The sequence below is a fragment of the Lynx rufus genome, unplaced genomic scaffold (assembly GCF_022079265.1).
Source record: "Lynx rufus isolate CCGP_SWC_20201006 ecotype Redwood Valley unplaced genomic scaffold, mLynRuf1.p SCAF_10, whole genome shotgun sequence".
Classification (NCBI taxonomy): Eukaryota; Metazoa; Chordata; class Mammalia; order Carnivora; family Felidae; genus Lynx; species Lynx rufus.
The window spans coordinates 81,037,151-81,056,929 of NW_025814824.1; the positions used below are offsets into that span (position 1 = coordinate 81,037,151).

Below are 19,779 nucleotides of genomic sequence, written 5' to 3' on the forward strand. Positions count from 1 at the left end.
GGGGGAGCAGCAGAGAATTGCGGGAGGAGAGGTAGGTGGTTTGGAGTCTGTGCCTGGTGCTCCCAGCTCAGCAGTGTCTCCGCTTCTGAACCTCGCCCATCGGCCACCAAACATACCAGGCTCTCGCACTGATTAGAGGCTGCCTTGACGTTGTATCTCACCTTTCCAGCTCTGCTCCCGGATCAGCTCCCCCCTCCCCCCGAACTGCTCCTGCCAAGAGACCGGGCACCTTCCGTTCCCCTTCCCAGCTCTCGCTGCAGCGTTGGTCAGAGGGGAAGCCTCCCTCCTTGAAGTGCGTCCTCCCACTTCTCTGACGCCCGCTCTCTGGCTTTTCTTTGCGTCTTTCCGGCAAGTCCTGGCTGGGTGGTGGGGTGGGGTGGGGGGGCTCTGGTGTTCTGCTGGTTCCTCTCAGGTTCGCAGGGCACGGGGTCCTGCAAGGCTCTCTGCCTGGGCCCGGGTCTCCCTTCCCATCCTTCCTTCCCTAGGCTTTAAATATCTTCCGTGAATCAAGGCTCTCCTCCCTTCGCAAGCTCCCGGCCACACTGCTTTTTTGCTGCTGGGATACCTCATTAGCATCTCAAAGAGCCTGTTAGAAATGGACCTCCTGGTCGTCCCTCTCCATCCAGCTTTGCTTTAAATCCTACTCATTTCAATAAATACTATCTCCACCCACCTCACTGCTCAAGCCAGAAGTCGGAGAACCATTTTTGAAACTCCTCTCCCACAGCTCCCATCCCTCTCCACCACCGACAGCAACCTCCTCACTGGCCTCCCCGCTTCCAGCACTGCCCCTTCTGACACAGCAGCCAGAATGACCTTTTCAAAACACGAACCAAGCCACATATCCTGCTGTCACCTCGCCACCAGCATTCAGAGCAACACCCACATGCCTTAACGTGCTCGGAGCCACTGCAAGATGGAGTCCCTCCCGCTTCTGCAGCCCCCTGGGAGCCAAAGCCTGCTCTCTGCCTGCGTGCCCCGACCTCCCCCACCTCAGGGCTCCTTGTCATTAGCCATTCCCTCTGCTGGAACATTCTTTCCCTGGGTCCTCACCTTTCAGCACTTAGACATCAACTACGATGCTACTTGTACGGACAGATCTCCCTGACCCACCTCCTAATGTAAATTAGGTCTTCTCCGCTATCCTCCTTAAAACCTAGTCATTTTCTCTCATTGCACGTAAATACATGTTTATTTCTGCGTTTCTATGTTTAATCTCTGTCTGCCTCCGCCTCAAGACTGTCGGGGGCACGAGGCCTGGGTGTCCTACGGGTCACTGCACACACTGTCACGAACACTAGTAGACTAACTGCATTAAATATACACACATAACGCATGGCACATAGTAGGTGTTTGGTAAATGGCGCTTCTCTCCTCCTTTCCCACTGCTTGGGTCATCGACAGCAGGCTGCACTTATGTTCAAACTCAAGGTCTGTCTCTTAGGTGCTGCTAGATGACCTTGGCTCATTCCCTTCCCTTCTGGAAGCCTCAGCTTCTACCTACCCTGCCCAGCTCTCGTGGGGTTTCAATGAGAGAACTTAGATATAAGGGCCGGGCCAGCATCTGGCACGGAAGGACACCCTCAAATCCGAGCCTCTTTGGTGATTACGTCTAGGTGATCAGAAGGGCCAAGCCTGGCGGGTCAACAGTCTGCCGCCCTGGAGGGCAGAGTCTCAGAATCTCCAGCCATTGTAGTTGTTTCCAAAAAATGGGCAATTTGGGGGTAGACAGACCACCCTAACTCACCCACCGAAGGCAGCCCTCTTCCTCGTGCCCCATGATTGTCCTCCAGTTAACTGGCTGCACCTTCTGGAATTTGCAGAAGCCCAGAGTCTGGAGCCTCGAGAGTGGGGGTGCCCGCTCCCCAAGAGGATCCAGCTGGCTCCTCAGGAAGAGACCCCTCTGAGGCGCTCTAAGGAGCTGGTCTGTCACGGGGAGAGGCGAGGGGAGGCAGATCAGTGTCAAAAACAAGATCGAGAAGTGGGTTTCAGCTTGACTCACATTAAGAATGTCACTTTGGAGCGCAAATGAGAGAGAAGAGAAATGCTCTTTTATGCGGGAGTTTATTTTTATCACTTTGTCAGAGAGAAATTGCAGCCTCGAGGGCACTGGAGCTGCACAGAATTACCCAAAACATTAACATGCAAATTGCCTTCTTTAGAGAAGGTAATTTTATTAGTGCAGGAAATGTTTCTTTCACTGTACTCCTGCTCCGGAGCAGTGCTCTGTGGGGGCCAGTGGGGGCCACCACAAATGGGGACTCCTGAACCTGGTTGGGGTTCTACTTCCTCCTCTACGTGGGATCGCACCTGGGCCACGCTACAGTGTCATAGCTGGTTACCGTGTAGACAGCACCCGGTGTAGACAGCAAGTGACTTGTTCAAGATCACACAGCATCCACGGCAGAAAGAGGCAGAGCTGAGGTCATGTGTCCTGTGTCTGGGAAGCCAGGTGAGCCCCGGGGACTCATGAGGATCCTGGAAGTGGCCACTCTGAGCATAAGGAGCAGTGACATTCCATCTATCTATTCCTTCTTTCATTTATTCACTCGCTCACCTTGCCAGGAAGCTTTCCCTGTGCTAAACCCTGGGCCCTAGACGTGAACCAGGGATGGGCTCAGCATCCACGGGGTGTGGAGGCAGGTGGAGAGGGAGGCAGACATCCGCGAACACTGAGGATCCAGCAAAAGGTAAGGCCTATTGGAGGGCGGTGCCGAGAACTGACAGGGAACAGGAGAGAGCAGAGCTGGCCGGCGGGAGGCAGGGAGAGGGGCCTGGAAGCGTCCCAAAGGAGGGTCTCACAGGCAGGCATTGTCCAGGCAGGCAAGGAAGGGAAGGGTGTTCCAGGCAGGGAGCCGAGTGGGAGCAGAGGCAGGAGCCGAAGCATGTCGGTCTGGCTCAGAGTAGCCCGTGGGGCTGCTACTTGGAGTGCGTGGGAGGAGAGTGGAGCGGGGCTGGGGGGCTGGGGCTGCAGGGGGGGGTGACAGGGAGGCTGGCCAGGCCAATCTCAAAGGCCGAAGGGCTCAGATTTTATCTTCAGGTGGTAAGCAGCCCCCGCAGGCAGGGCCGGTTCAGAACAGAACCACATTCCCCTGAGACTTCGGGAGGGAGGGGGTTTCCCAAGCCCTGGAATGCCAGGACGACAGAAGGTTGTGCGAGGCTGCGCTTACATAAGGCTTCCTCCTCCCTTCACAGACGTGATCAGTGGGGAAGTGTGGGCAGAGACACCCACCTGCCACCAAGAAGAAAGCACCTCAGTCATGTAAGGTCTCGCTGAACAGTTCAGGTGCACACGCTTTCCCCAGAGGCCGCCATCCCTCACCCCGCGGTGGCTGGCAGGTGCAATCTCCGAGCGTGGGGGGGCACGGGGGACTGTTCCCCCAGCCCGGGAGCTGTGGTAGGGAAGCCGAAGGGAAAGTGTGGCTATTTCAAGTAAGCCCAGAGCAGTCGTGGAGATCCTGAATGGGCGTACTCCAGCTCAGCCTTTCTCAACCTTGATACTTTCCAGATTTGGGGCCAAAACTTCTTTGTTGGGGGGGGGAGGGAATCTGTCCTATGCATTACAGAATGTTAAGGGGTGCCTGGGTGGTTCAGTCGGTTAAGCATCTGACTCTTGGTTTCGGCTCAGGTAGTGATCTCATGGTTCATGAGTTCGAGCCCTGTGAGTTCAAGCTCTGTGCTGTCAGTGCGGAGCCTGCTTGGGATTCTCTCTCTCCCTCTCCCTCTGCCCCTCCCCTGCTCACTCTCTCTGTCTCTTTCTCAAAATAAATAAATAAACTTAAAAAAAATCTTTTCTTAAAGAATGTAAAGCAGCATCCTTGGCCTCTACCCGCGAGATGCCAATAGCAACTTCTCTCTTTGCCCAGTTGTGACAACCAAAAATGTCTCCAGACGTGGCCAAGTGTCCTCCAGGGCGTGGGGTGGGGGGAGGTGCAAAATCATACCCTAATTGAGAACCACTGGTCTGCCCAGACTTATGAAGGTCGACACAGCTGACCACCAGAAGTCTCCCAGATCTCCCAGTGAGATGTAGGACACCTCACGGCCCCGGCATGGTGTCTGCCTCTTCCCCTCCCCCATGTGCCAAAGGATGGGGCAGAGTACTGCAGGTTTCATCACGTGCTCATCTGGGCTATCTCAAAAATAAGTGTGGAATTTAATTCCTAAAAGATCTAGGAAGAAGAGCCAGGTGGCAAGGTAGAAAGCCAATGGGTGGCAGGTGGCTTTCCCATGAACTTACCAGGGTCTCAGAGTCCCTGGAATTCAGGGTCTCACCTGTAAAGCAAAGGCGTTGGAATTGGTGATCTCTCAGGCATTTCTGGTTTTGACCACTATGACTCTATGGCAGTAAAGTAAACATAATTTGGAGAGTGTTACCAGTGAATGCTGAAGTTGGCCCCATGCGAGAGGCCTGGATAAGGATCTATCTTGGCTAATTCAAGAAAAAAAAATTTTTTTTAATGTTTTATTTATTTTTGAGAGACAGAGTGCTAGCAGGGGAGGGACAAAGAGAGAGAGAGAGAGAGAGAGAATTGGAAGCAGGTTTTAGGCTCTGAACCGTCAGCACAGAGACTGACGTGGGGCTCGAAGTCGTGAACCTCGAGATCATGACCTGAGCTGAAGTTGGACACTTAATCCGACTGAGCCACCAGGTGCCCCTATCTTGGCTAATTTGGCCATTTTCTTGATGAGAGACAGAGACTGGTCAGGTGGCTCATGAGGTTCTCATTTCATTCTCAGGTTAAATGACCAAGCCCAGGTTTCTCCAAGAATTCCATGAAAATCTCCAGGAAAAGCCTGTATTTGTAAACATATTTGGAATGCTTGGGATTGGTAGTTTCTCAGAGATCGGTAGAAGCGGAAGGCAAAGAATTTTGGCTCTTCCTTCTACCCATTAGCTGGGTGACCCTGGGCACATTAGGTAACCTCTCCGAACGTCAGGTCTCTTCTCTGTAACCTGGAGTAGAAGGATTAACTCTCCAGGTTGGTGTGAAAAGTGGAAAACGCACATAGAGGACTTCCAGCTTCAGCACTGATGTGTAAGGAGCTTGGAAGTCATCACTCCCATCTTCACAATAAGAAAAAAAGATAGGCAAACTGAAAATCAATGACAGTCCTTACATCTGTCAGAGATTTGAGGTCACAGGGCAAAGTGTCACCCTGAAAACCAGACAGGCAAGTGACAACAGAGAATCATAGCCCAGGTCAGCTTACCAGCAGTGGCTGCTGGAGCCAGTAACTGGTAGGAGTGCTTCATTGGTGACTGAGGAATTGCTGGAGGCTGAATGGATGAGATTGAGCATTAAAAAGTCCGGGAGCCCAGTCTTAGGGGTCCTTCAAGCATCTGTGGGTTGTACCTCCAGAGCCCCACTGGGTTCTCAAGGTGGTGACTGGAGAAAAATCCCACATGCTTCAGGCAGGGAGGTGTGTGAGGAAGTAACCTTTCCAAAACGTGCTCTGAGTGTTCTCCATCACAAAAGACTGCCCTCACGGGAGACTACATTACCAGAGGCTCATCTGACCTGAGGGAAGGGTGATTAGACTACTCCAGCCCTTTTGGCCTTCCTGTCTCACATAAGGGCAGAAAAAAAGGGCTGAAGAACACTTCTGAATGTGGCAGTCCAGGGACCCAAGCCCACTAAGAAATTGAGATTTAGCGATAAGATTATTAAATGCTGTCTCTCCCCAACACCTCACTACCACCCATCAAAAGGGTTCCAAAGTAACCACAGTGGATAACAATTGACAGCTCCAAGATAAAGACTCTCTATTCAAGGAGTTTTTAGGAAAGTCCAAGGACAACAGGGAGAGAAAATAAAAGCAAGGAAACTGATGCCTCTGGTGCCTACAGCTGCAGTAAACATTAAATACAGCCTAGCTCCTCATTGGGTTAACAGAAAACCTCACACTGAAAGCCTGATTACCTCAGTTCCTACTACTTGATCTCCCATGTCTGGCTTTCAACAAAAAAATCACAAGACCTGCTAAAAGACAAGAAGAAAACATTTGTCTGACAAGACAAAGGAAGCATCAAAAGGAGACGTGGCTATGACACAATGTTGGAATCACGCAATGGAGAATTAAAAATGATGATGATTAATATGTTAAGGGCTCTAATGGAAAAAGTAGGCAACACTCAGGAACAGATGGGTAATGTAAGGAAAGAGATGGAAAGTCTAAGAAAGAATCAAAAGAAAATGTTAGAAGCAAAAAACACTGTAACAGAAATGATGAATGCCCCCAGTGGACCCAACTGTAGACTAGACACAGACAAGGAAAGAATCAGTGAGCCTGAAAACATGTCAATCAAAATGTCACAAAGTAAAATACGAAAAGAAAGAATGTAAAAAGGGAGAATGTCCAGGAACAGCGTCTTTGGACAACACAGAGGAAATGGATAAATTTCTTGAAACATACAACCTGCCAAGACTGAGTCATGATGCAATAGAATTTCTGAGAAGACCAAGTACTAGTAAGGAGACTGAATCAGTCATCAAAAATCTCCCAACAATCAAAACTCTAGGACCAGATGGCTTCACTGGTGCATTCTACCAAACTTGTCAAGACGAATTAATACCAATAATTGCTTTACATGTGAATGGTTTAAATATGTCGATTAAAATACAGAGATTGTTAGAGTGGATAAAAAACAAACCCAACTCTATGTTGTTTACAAGAAATCCCCTTTACACATAAAGACACAGACAGAAAGCAAAGGGGTGGAGAAAGAGATATCATACTAACACTAACCAAAGAAAGTTGGAGCAGCGAAATTAATTTCAGACAAAGCAGACTGCAGAACAAAGAAAATTATCAGGGATAAAGGTGGGCATTACATAATGATAAAGGGGTCAATTCTCCAAGAAGACATAATGGTCCTCAACACGAGTGTAGCTAAAAACAGAGTGTCAAAATACGTGAGGTAAAACAGATAGATCTACAAGAGAAAACAGACAAATCTACTATTAAGTCAGAGAATTTTAACACCCCTCTCTCAGTAATTGACAGATCCAGCAGGCAGAAAATTGGTAAGGATATAGTTGAATTGAACAGCACCATCAATCAACTGGATCTAATTGACGTGTATAAAATACTTCCCTTTACAAGAGTAGAACACACATTCTTTTCAGTTCACATGGAACACTCACCAAGACAGACTGTATTCTGGGCCATAAAACATACCTTAACAAATATGAAAGAATAGAAGTCATGCAAAGCATGCTCTCAGACCACAATGGCATTACACTGAAGGTTAGTAACAGAAAGATAGCTGGAAAGTCTCAAAATACTTGGAGATTAAATAGCACATGTCTAAACAACATGTCAAAAAGGAAGTATCAAGAGAAATTTTAAAATATTTTGAACTATGTGAAAATGACAATGGAACTTACTGAATCCTGTAGGATGCAGCAAAAGCAGTGTTTAGAGGGAAATTTATAGCATGGACTGCATATATTAAAGAAGATGAGAGATCTAAAACCAATCATCTAAGTTTCCACCTTAGGAAACTAGAAAAAGAAGAGCAAATTAAACCCAAAGTAAGCAGAAGAGAAAGAATAATAAAAATTAGAGCACAAATCAATGAAAGCAAGGTAGGAAATCAATAGAGAAAGTCAATTAAATCAAAATTTAGTTCTGTGAAAAGATTAATGAAATTGATAAACCTCTAGCCAGGCTAACCAAGAGAAAAGGAGAGTAGATTGCTAGACAACTAACTAGTAATTAACAATCACTAATATCAGACCATGAAGGAGGCTTCACTGGTCTTATGGACATTAAAAGGCTAATGAAGGAATGTTATGAGTAACTCTCTGCCTCCAAATTTGGTAATTTAGATCAAGTGGACCAATAGGCCCTGTGGTTTCACTGGTGAATTCTACCAAACATTTAAGAAAGAAATTATACCGGTTCTCTACAACCTTGTCTAGAATACAGAAAGAGAAGGAACATGTTCTAACTCATTTTGGAAGGCCAGCATTATCCTAGTAACAGATAATGGCATTATTAGAAAAGAAAACTACAGACCAATAGTTCTCATGAGCATGGGTGCAAATAACCCCCTCAAAATTTTGACAAATGGAACTAATAATGTATAAAAAGAATTATACACCATTACCAATGGGATTTATTCCAGGTGTGCAAGGCTGCTTCGATGTTCACTAGTCAATTAATGTAATCTATCACATCAATAAGCTAAGGAAGAAAAATTATATGATCGATAGATACAGGAAACACATTTGACAAACTCAAATCCCCATTCATGATTAAAAAAAAAAAAAACCTCTAAAAATTTTTTGTTCCTTTGATAAAGAATATCTATTTAGAAATACCTACAGCTAACATCATAGTGGTGAAAACCTAGATGCTTTCCTCCTAAGATTGGAGACAAGTCAAGGATGTCCCCTCTCATCACTTCTTTTCAACATTGTACTAAGAGCCTTAGTTAATATAGTAAGACAAGAAAAGAAAAGGTATATACGTTCAACACGTTCCGAATTAAATCCCGGCAAATTATTTTGTGGATATCAACCAAGTGAATATTGTGATATTTTGTGGATATCAACCAAGCGAATCTAAAATCTACATGGGAAGACAAAGGGAAGAACAGCCAACACAATACTGACGGAGAAGAACCAAGTCAGAACCCTGGCACTAGCCAACTTCAAAACTTACTGTAAAGCTACAGTAAACAAAACAACATGGTATTAGCAAAAGAACATACAAATAGATCAGTGCAACAGAATAGAGAGTCCAGAAATAGACTCAGGCAAATGTCACCGACTAATCTTTGACAAAGGAGCCATGGCCATTCAATGGAGAAAAATTAGTCTTTTCAACAAATAGTTCTGGAATAATTGGACATCCACAGACCACCCCCCCCCCAAAAAAAAGTCTAGACATAGACTTTATACCTTTCACAAAAATTAACTCAAAATAAACCACAGACCTAAATGTGAAATGCAAAACTATAAAACTTCTCAAAGATAACATAGGAGAAAACCTAGAGGGGGCCTTGGATTTGGCTATGCATTTTTAGATGCAACACCAAAACAAGATCCATGAAAGCAGAAAAATGATGTTAGGCTTTAGTACAATTAAAAACTGCTCTGTGGGGGTGCCTGGGTGGCTCAGTCGGTTAAGTGTCTGACCTCGGCTCAGGTCATGATCTCACGGTTCTTGAGTTCGAGCCCACATCAGGCTCTGTGCTGAATGCTTGCTCAGAGCCCAGAGCCTGCTTCGGATTCTATGTCTCCTTCTCTCTCTGCCCCTCTTCTACTCGCACTCTGTCTCACTCTGTCTCTCAAAAATAAATACATGTAAAACATTAAAAAAATTTAAAGAAATCTGCTCTGTGAAAGACACTGTTATGAAAACGAGAAGCTAAGCCACACGCGGGGAGAAAACCCTTCCAGAAGACATATTTAATAAAGGACTTGTATCCAAAATATACAAAGAACTCTTCAAATTGAACAATAAGAAAAAAAGCAAACCCAATGGCTCAGTTAAAATACAGGCAAAAGATCTGAACAGACATTTCGTCAAAGAAGATGTACAGATGGCAAATAAGCAAATGGAAAGATACTCAACATCATACGCCTCTAGGGAAATGCAAAGTAAAGCAATGAGATACCGCTATACTCCTCTTCCAATGGCTAAATCTAAAACCTGACAACACTAAATGCTGACCAGACTCTGATGCAACAGAAAGTCCCGGTCATTGCTGGTGGAAATGTGAACCAGCCACTTGGAAAGGCAGTTCAGCTTCTTATAAAGCTAAATATAGTCTTACCGTATGATCGAGCAACCACATTCCCAGGTATTTGCCCAGTTGCATCAAAACTTACAACCACACAAAGCCTGCACACAAATGTTTGTAGCAGCTTTATTCATAATTGCCAAAATTTGGAAGCAACCAAAATATTCTTCCATAGGTGAATGGATTCACCAGCTGTGACATATCCATTCAGTGGACTATTCCACAGAAATACAAAGAACTGAGCTATCAAGTCACAAAAAGACTTGGAGGACCCTTAAATGCATACTGCTACGTGAAAGAAACCGGTCTAAAAAGGCAGCATGGTACAATTCCAACCCTATGACATTCAGGAAAAGGCAAAGCTATGGAGACAGTAAAAAAGGTTGCCAGGGGCTCACGGGAGGGAGGATGAATGGGGGGGGAGCACAGGGACTCTTAAGGGCAGTGAGAATATTCTGTGGGGTCCTGCAATGTTGGGGAAATTACATTATGCACTTGTCAAAACACACAGAATATACAACACAGCATGAACTTGAACGTAAACTGTGGACTTTAATCGTGTATCAGTATTTATTCACTAACTGTAACAAATGTACGGTAATGCAAGATATTACAGGGGACAATGTGGAGGGATATACGTGAATTCTTGGTACTACCTGCTCAATTTTTCTGTAAGTGTTGCATATGGGCTGGGCACCGCTGGGTGTGGCCCCTAACCCATCTAATCCTCATTTTCTCAACTCCAGAGAGCAAGGCTCTGGGGAGCTTCTGGTGCCATATTAGTGACAATAAAGTGGGTGGGAACATTTATCCAGCTCCCGGCAGGAGGAGGAGCAGGTGGGGGATGACTGGGGGCGGAGTCCCCCGCCCCCGCCCCACCCCCGCATGTGTCTGTCATTGTGAACACCTCCCTGAACCAAGATCAGGGACCAACCATTGTCTTACCAAACACAGCTCTGCCCAACCTTAGGGATGCCTCAGTCACTGAATCCGGCTCTCAAGCCTGGGGACATTTGGGGATTGACGGCGTCCTTCCATCTTCAAGAGGTGGTCGCTGTTGTCACTTCCCCAGGCAGCACGAGGTAAAGGCTCCGGGTGGGGTTCCTGCTCTGTCCCTAGAATCCCTCTTGACCCCAGCCTTGGTTTCCTCCTCTGAGAAGGGGGTCATGGGAATAAGACCGAGCTCACCAGCATGTGAACACTCAGTAAACGGACGGACTGGGAGAGTGCTTTGTGGTTGGGGGCCTGTGCTTCCTCACTAAAGCCTTACGACAACCCAAGGCGGATGTCCTCCGCCCCGTTGTAAAGGAGGCCGAGGCTCCCAGAGCGGGAGTGCCACCACTAAGGGCTGCCAGAGGGAAGGTGCTGGGGATTGAACTGCAGCCCATGTGGCTCCCGCTTCCCCACAGCTCCCATGGTGCGGTGCAAGCAAGGGAGGGGGGGCTGCGTAAACTATCATTCTGCTTTCCCCTTCTTGTGTCTTTTTTTGGGGGGGGGGTCAGGCCAGCTCAGTGGAGAGAGATCCTGTTCCCTCCACCCGGGAGGTGACAGCGGAGAGGATGATGGAGAACAGGTGCCCCTGACGCAGGGCCTCGTCGTGGCCCTGGCAAAGGGGAGAAGTAATTCCAGAAGGCGCAGCCCAGGAGTGGCAGGCCCTGGAGTGTCTGTGCGAGGGAGAGGGCGAGCTGGCATTTCTGTCCGCTCACTTGCTTTTATTAAAATTAATTCTGATGCCGACTCTTTTGTAAGCGTGTAGGGCACCCATCCAGAGAGGCCCATCTGACTTCGAGATAATTTCAAGGCTGCAGAACGTGGCTTGTGCCAGACACGTCGCAAGAGGCGCTGCATGAAACCCGCCTAGTTATCCGCGGGCTCCCATATTTCCGAGGGAGGGGGCCACCCATGTATATGTATAAGCGAGGCTCCGCTCAACATTCCGAGTAAAAATACTTTTAAATATTTCAGTACATCGTTAACCAAATACATTTCAGTGGGGGCTCATTCCAGCTGATGAAAGTACAGGAGGCAGATGATTTGCATAAGTCGACTGAGGAAATTTGGTGAGAGACCGTCATAAGACTCAGACATCCACAGGCGCCGCTGACTGTCAGGGTCTGATCCTAGTTCATTTGACACTTTTGCAGAGCACCTACTGTGTGCCACGCACAGCTCTAGGCTTCGCGGAGGCGAGTCTAGCTTCAGAGAGATGCCACACACTTCATTCCACGGCGTTTAGTTAGCTGCGATCCGGATGGAGAGCAGGGCCGGACGCTGTTGGAGCTGATGGGGAGGGGGCGCCGTCTGAGGGTCTCCTTGGGGAGACGGCCTGGGCGGTGGGGCACCGGAGAGAGGCGAGGGGCCTCGGTGGAGGACCTCCAAGGTGGCCGCTCTCCTGGCTGGAGCGAGTGAGTAGGGGGCTTTGGGGGCAGGCTTGGCTGCAGAGGAGGGCCCCAGTCTGCGAGGCCCTCATTCACTCAGATGCTCTACCCTGGACCTGGAGTCTTAGACCAGCCGGCCTTGCAGGCAGCTGCCAGCGGGCTCTGCATGGAAAGGTGATGCAGACAGGGGGCTGGAGGCCGGCACAGCCAGCCTGGGCAGCGAGCACCCACCAGGGTGAGAGCGGGCATGTGGAGGGATGGCCACAGCCATTCATCAGACACCACAGTTGTGGAGGGCAACTGGTGAGCTTTCCAGGCCCCGCAGCTCCGAGCCTTCCAGCGCCGCTTTTCCTGCCGAAGGTCTCCAACCCTCCCCAGGCTCATAGCACCCACCTCGCGCCCCCTCTTCCCAGCCGAACCACCCCACAGTGTGGGCCAGGGCTGAGGGGCAAGGGAGCGGGACCCGCGGGCGGCCTGGCCCCAGGTTGTTTGCGGTCACGGTTCTGGCCAGAGGCAGGTGAGGGCGGTCGTGGAGGGGAAGGGGGGGGGCAGCACTCCGTTGGGCACCGAGGGAAATGTGATGCCACTGCTCGTGTGCCACGCCTCTCGCATCAAGCACTTCTTCCCATCTGGTCCCAGCACCTGTCCTGTCCCCAGGCTGGCATGAGCAGGTGCAGGGAGGCATGTCTCAGAGAGGGGCGCAGGGAGAGCCCCCTTACTGAGCAGTTCCCACGGACGGCAGACCCTGCTCTGAGCGCTTTGTGTCACTTAATCCACAGCGATGCTTCTATGAGGTGGGCACCGCTATCATCCCCACTTTACAGATGGTGAACACGAGGCTCGGAGGGAGTTATGTAACTTGCGGAGGTGACGCAGCTACCAATTAGGGAGCCCGGATTTGGATTTGAAGCCAGGTTTGTCCGATCCCAGAGCCCGTGGCTTTGGATATACTGCCAGTCAAACCAAGGCAGCCCCAGGAAAGGAGGCACGGAGCTCAGGCATCCTTCAGGCGGTGGAAGAAACGGTTCTTATTTTAGTCAAAGAGTGTGCAGGATGTATGAGACATGAAACTACGCCACTCTTAGATTTCCCTCTGCAGGCCAGGTGTGGGTGTGCTTGAATAATGGGTGGAGGAGGGGGGCGGAAGAGACTCCTGAATCCGAGTTTCCTTGCTTTGCAGTCATGTTCCCGTTGATGACTGGGAGGGACCCTAGAGGTCGGTTGTGTGTTAGATGGACAAGATGTCCAGGTGCTGGGCTCAGAGGTTCCCTCCGCGAGTGAAACGTTTCCCTCTCAGAGATGACGCAGTAATACTACCTTTTATTGCCTAATCTTGATGCTGTCCTCGTCTCTGGCACAGAGAAGTGAAATTCCACTCTGGGAAGCGTTGAGAGCAAAGTCTCAGAGATAAGGAGGCGCTCGTGAGTGCAATTTACATGAAGTAACCGCATCTTCACAGACAAATTTGTGTCTTCATTTCATTCTGGGCACCGACGGGACTGCCAGACCTCAGTTTGTCTGAGAAGACCCTCATTTAGATTTCTGTTCTGCTAGAAATTCTAGAATTACACATTGAAGTCTTTATTTATTTATTTATTTATTTATTTATTTATTTATTTCTATGTCGATTACATTGGCTGGCTGGGGAGTGTGAGATTGCCTAGTACTAAATTCCATCAAGCTCCTAAATAGCCATTGACTTTCTAACAGAGAGAAAGGCAAGACTATCTGGGGACTGATGAGCCTGGGGTTGCAGATGAGGGTTCTGTGGGTGGGGAGAGCGGGGGGGGGGGGGTGGCGGGCTGGTGTTGGGGGAGAGCCACGTACTAGATGTGGGTTATTGTGAAGTCTTGGCTTCTGTTTTGGGTGGTGAGTCTGTGGATGCTTATTACATTATTAAAAATTACTAATTCAGAAAGCTAACTTAATAAAAGCAGGTTATGCATGGACTCGGATAGAAGGTCTCACGAACCAAAGATTATGATTAGTCCAATTCTATGCACTTGAGCTCAAAAAAAAAAAAAAAAAAGAATAGAAAACAAGGCTACTTAAAAGGATGGTCTGAGATTTAGATCCCAAAACGTGCATTCTTTTTTTTTTTTAAATTTTTTTCAACGTTTTATTTTTTTGGGGACAGAGAGAGACAGAGCATGAACGGGGGAGGGGCAGAGAGAGAGGGAGACACAGAATCGGAAACAGGCTCCAGGCTCTGAGCCATCAGCCCAGAGCCTGACGCGGGGCTCGAACTCACGGACTGTGGGATCGTGACCTGGCTGAAGTCGGACGCTTAACCGACTGCGCCACCCAGGCGCCCCGTGCATTCTTTTTTTAATAGTAGTTTTGACTTTTTTTCTCCTCGTTAATCTTTATAAATACCATTTTTATTCTTCCATTTCAATACTAGGGTCTCCCCATGCAGGTTATATAAAACTTCATTAAGGTCTCAGACATCAGGAATCTGGCTAGTTCCTTCAGTAGGTGCCAAAGCCTCATGAGGCCAGAAGGAAGGTCTGGGCTGACTTCTGGAAAGGGGACCTTGCACGAGTAGTTGGACATAGCTAGTGCTGGGCGTGGGGTGAAGGTCTTATCCAAATGAGCTGGCGTTTTATGCCAGACATTGAGGAGAGGGGAAGGAGACCCTGTCAGTAACCACCTCTACTATAAGCCACGGTTCTCACACTCAGAACGCCTTACTTTGCAGGTGCAGGATATTTTTTTATTGCTATTTGTCTGCTCATCATTCCCTGGGCCCTGTGCTAGTCTCAGGGATACAAAACTCGCAGCGGGTGCCTTTTCTGGGATGCTAAGTCTGTGTTCTCTCTCTTTCTTTCTTTTAACATTTATTTATTTTTGAGAGAGAGAGCACGCGCACGCGTGCAAGCGGGGGAGGGGCAGAGAGAGAGGGAGACACAGAATCCGAAGCAGGCCCCAGGCTCTGAGCTGTCAGCACAGAGCCCAACATGGGGCTCGAAGTCGCAAACCGTGAGATCATGACCTGAGCTGAAGTCGGATGCTTAACCGACGGAGCCACCCAGGTGCCCCAGTCTGTGTTCTCTTTCTTAACCCTCACAGCAATACCCCTTTGTTGTTTTCCCCCACACCGCCCCCCCCCAATCCCGACTCTGGCCACACCCTATGACAACCGTGTGTCCTTTTTATGTGTATGGCTGGAGACACTGGGTATGATGAAAGGCAATGGATTTGGAAGGCAGACTGCTTTTGGTTCAAATCCTAGGGTCCCCACTGACATCCTAGATGCAGCTGTTTCAATCCACAGTTCACCTCTTTAAGCCTCAGACTTCTCATCTGTGAAACGGGAATAACAACTCTTAGCTCACGGGGCTGTATGAGAATTAAATGGGATAACTCATAACAAGAATTATTTCCGTCACATAGTAAATGTTCAGTAAATGGTCTCTACTATTTCTTTTTTCTCGAGAGTGGGATCTGTAAGTAATTTCTCTTTCTATTTCTACCAGGCCGGACACCTGCTAACATGCTCGTTACCCTGTTTGTTGAATGAGTGGATGAAATGAGCCCCTGCCCTTTGAGAATGCAAGCCCTTGTTCTATCACTCTTCCGACTTCTTTCTGTCAGCCCCAAGACGGCTCTGGGACAGGTCATGCTGCCCCCCTCTGACATGGGCAGGACAACTGGAACTGAGGGCATGAGAATCCCTTGGCTGTGCACCATGGGGGGGGGCAGCGCGGTGGGGGGAAGGAAGGAGAACTCTCTGGTCTTCCTGCTGACACTTGCCCCAGGGAAGAACCACCACTCAACCACAGCTGTCTTCTTTTGCTATGCAGGAGCTTCCTGAATGCTCCTAAGAATGTGGCTGGCTCCAGAAGCTGCTTCTCCTTGAGAATCGGGGGTGTCATAGCAGCCTTCTCAGGAAGCAAGGACCGGGCCCTGGCTTCGCCAGCTGTGAGAACGAAGTGGCCGCTGAGACGGGGGCACAAGACGGGCTTCTCATTCCTGGCTTTAATGCCCAGCCCCCACTGCCTATACCCATCCCCAACCCCCTCCATCTGTTATTTCTTTTCAGGAGCCATGGAAACAGGAGTCTAAGCTCTGAGGATGCTGGGAGACAGAGGCTCAGACCGGCAACCACCTCCCACTCAGTTCCATCTTCCCATAGGCCCTGTGCTTCAGGAGTCGACCTTTCACCTCCCTGCCTCACAAGCCCTGCCCCCAGCCCAGTCACACAAAGGCCCCCTGGATTGGGGACAGCATCCTGGGCCAGGAGGCAGGAGGCCTGACTTCAAATGTGGGCTCTGCTACTCACTGGCTATGGGAGTTTGGACAAGCCACTCGCTCTTGGAAACCCAGGATCCTCATCTGTAAAATGGGACACAATCACCCGCTTGACGGTCTAGTGTTTGAGTGTGAGAAGGGGCAGCGAGATGCACCTGGGAGGGACTTTCGAGATCCCGGTCCCTGCTAACAATCCTTACTGAGGCGTGGCAACAGGCCTGGGAGATCCCAGCCCCGGATTCGCTTGCCAGTATGTGCTAAAAATAAGTACTTTTCTCCTCTCTTTAGCTTGGTCAGCAGAACGGAGAGATCCTGGCAGACCCCGGAAAACCCCACCCGCGCCTGTACCGTGGACAGCCCCTGTGGATTCCGCTTACAGAGAGCAATTTAAGAGGCAAACAAAACATGAAAAGCTATTCAGAATTAACAATGGGCCAGATGGTAATGCTAGTTTGAAGCAATAAAACATGATAAATAGCTTCCTGCTGCTACTCCTGATCAATTTCAATATTTAATAATTCCGCTGCCACCCCACCCCCTCTTCTGGCCCCCTCCACGGGATCCTGCGTTGACTCCTGCATTCAACTCACAGAGCAAACACTCCTTCACTTTCTGGAGGCGTCAGCAAAAAGCGCGCTGCTCGCCTGTCATGCGAGCGCTCTCGGTCCTCGAGATGATAATTAATCTGCCTGCTTCTCCAGACGACGCTCCATCGCCGGCCTCTCCTGGTTGCTAGGGAAGGCTGTGAGGGCGCTCCACCGGCCGAGACGCCTAGCACCCACCTTGTGGAGTCAGTGAGTATTGGGATTCCCTGGGTTTTGCTTTGAGAGTTCAGAAAGGAGAGCAGTAGGGAGCCTGGAGGCCATCCGACGCCAGCACCGGCTCGTGGGATCAAGCAGCCCGGAAGGGAAACTGAGGCGGCGTGGTGTTAGAGCCGTACCACCCACCAGCTGTGCCTCTGAGCCTCAGCACCCTTCTCTCTGCGGTGGAGCTGAGGGTACCTACCTCCGGAATTCCAGCCAGGGCCGTGCATACGGAGCCCCCAGCAGAGCGTTTCCACGTAGGACTTGCCCAACAACTGGCAGCCAGTGGCGTCATTATTAAAAGGTAATGATCCCCGTGGCCAGAAAGCTGTAGCCCAGGGCTGACCGCGACAGGGAGCACCCCACGCTCAGACGGACCCAGCCCGAGTGGAGCCTGCTAATGGGATTACTGCTCTGCACTGCCAGCAAGGGCTCCAGACACTGTCATATCTACTGACGTAGGAGACCTCAGGGCCCCCCTGGCGAGCGGGTATTGTTGGCACCATTTACGGAAGAGGAAATGGAGACTCAGGAGGTGAAATGGCTTTTCAAGCTTACATGGGTAGAAAATGGCACAGTCAGTTCTAATCTGGATCTCCCAACCTCTGATTTCTCGTCCTTTCCACCGAACCACAGGAGGAAGAAAGCTGCTTCCTGAGGCGCCCCCTCCGCCCCGTGTTCCTTTCGCAGGGATGCAGCCCAGGGGAGGGAAGCCCGGGTGCCGGGTCACCTGAGCTACAGTTTACCGTCTGTGAGATTCAAACGTGGATGCCCAGTGCACTGGTTCACGGGCACATTTAATGAAGGACTATGCATGAGAGCTCGGGGTAATTTTGTGATGAGCTGTTCAAATGTCAGGTACGGTTAGTATGACTCTTTAGAAAAACACCCTCTGTCAGGAAATAAGATCAGAAACACATTCACCCCAAAGTGGATCTTTCTAACAGAGTCCTTCCCCGCCCGCCCTCCACCGTAATCTAGAGGATCAAGAGCAAAGTCTTTAGTGTGGCATTCAAGGCCTCAGTGGCACTTGCAACCCCATTTTCCCCATCTCCCTTCCCTTCCTGCCCCAGTCCCTCTAAGCTTCTCGGGGTTATCTGAGCCTTCCACGAGTGTCTGTGCCTTGGGCAAGCCACACCTGCCAAACAGTCCACACCAGCCCATTCAGTGGCTTCTCCCACGCCCCCTTCTCCAAGAAGTCTTCCTTGGGCCTCCCTCGATGGGAGCGCCTCCATTGGGCTCCTGATAGCCCCTCGGTGCCCCCCTGGGCTGGTAGCACACCATGCTAGGGCTGGGCTCTCCTCTGCCCCCCTGCCCTATAGCGAGCTCCTCCACGGTTGAGAGCTAAGTGCTCTTCTCTCCCGTCTACCCAGGACCCGGCCCACACACGCTAGCACACGCGTGCCGAGGGGTGAACGGATAATTGAGTGTTTCCGGTACAAATGGAATCAAAGCCTTACACAAAGATAAGGGATTCTGACGGTGGAACTAGAATTGGGGGGTGGGGGGGCAGCCTTGGTAGCAGAATTCAGGACAGTGCTCCTAGATTCAAATTCAGCTCCGTCCCCCTGGGGATGTCTACAGCTGAACAGGACAGCCTTCCTCTTTCCCCAACCTTGACCCTTAAACAAGAAGGAACCAAAAGGGTACCGCCCATCCAGCTGGACTCCCACCGGACAGGGCGGAGGCCAGTCATCAGGTACCTGAGTCCCGCTGGTCCAGGGTCATAGAGTTCCACCTCCTGGTGATGTCAATGTAGAGGATGTCCACGGCCGCCATGGACAAGCTGCTGCTGCTGAGTTTACAGTTCCTGCCAAAGACGCGAAGGGACACGTTACTGCCAGAAGGAGCGCGGCCTCTTCCGGCCTGCCTCCGTGCCTTCGGCGGGGGTGGGGGGGGTGGGGGGGGCTGTGTCCTCACCCCTGCCTGGAAGGCCCTCCCTCCCCACAGCTGGAGCTGGTGAAGGGCAGGTGGGGGGGGGGCGGGGGAAGAGAAGGCTGAAAATGTAAGCTGAGATTAGATCATGTGGGTTCCTGTAATTTGGTTAATTCTAAAGGGCTGGAAGGAGCAAGGACTTTAGGATGACAAGTCTTTTTTTAGAGAGAGAGAGAGAGAGAGAGAGCGCGCACAGGCAGGGGAGAGGAGGCAGAGGGAGAGAGAGAGAAAATCTCAAGCAGGCTCCGCACGGACATCCTGTGGGTCATGACCTGAGCCGAAATTAAGAGTCAGACGCTCAACCGACTGAGCCACCCCGGCGCCCGGACACGGCCAGTCTTGAGTTGAATGGCTCTGCCACTTAGAAGCTAATGGTCCCGGCTAATCCAGCTCCCCTTCCGGAACCTCACGTTCCTCCCCTGTAAAATAGTCCGTCTTTTCTGCAGCCGCTGGGGATCGGCCTGTTGCACACAGGCCAGGGGAGGTCTCTGCCTGCTCCGAGACGGAAAGGGAATTCCTCGTTTCGGACATGCACCTCTGCACCTCTTCACCTTCACGTGCGTTCGTCTCTGGGAAGAGAGAGAAAGGCTGGACCTGGGCACCGTGCTCTCTTATCAGTGCCCAGGCGGCCGACAGTGGCACACTCGGATGG

At 50.1% G+C, this 19,779-nt stretch overlaps 1 protein-coding gene across 2 annotated transcripts in view; it reads right to left on the reverse strand.

Moving 5' to 3' along the window:
- TTLL11 (tubulin tyrosine ligase like 11) overlaps nt 1-19,779 on the reverse strand; it is a 238,318-nt gene that overhangs the window by 12,842 nt on the left and 205,697 nt on the right. For both annotated transcript variants that reach the window (XM_047068962.1, XM_047068967.1), the window contains one exon: nt 18,896-19,002. In XM_047068962.1, the coding sequence (XP_046924918.1) occupies nt 18,896-19,002 (107 nt within the window). The remainder of the gene's footprint in view (nt 1-18,895; nt 19,003-19,779) is intronic.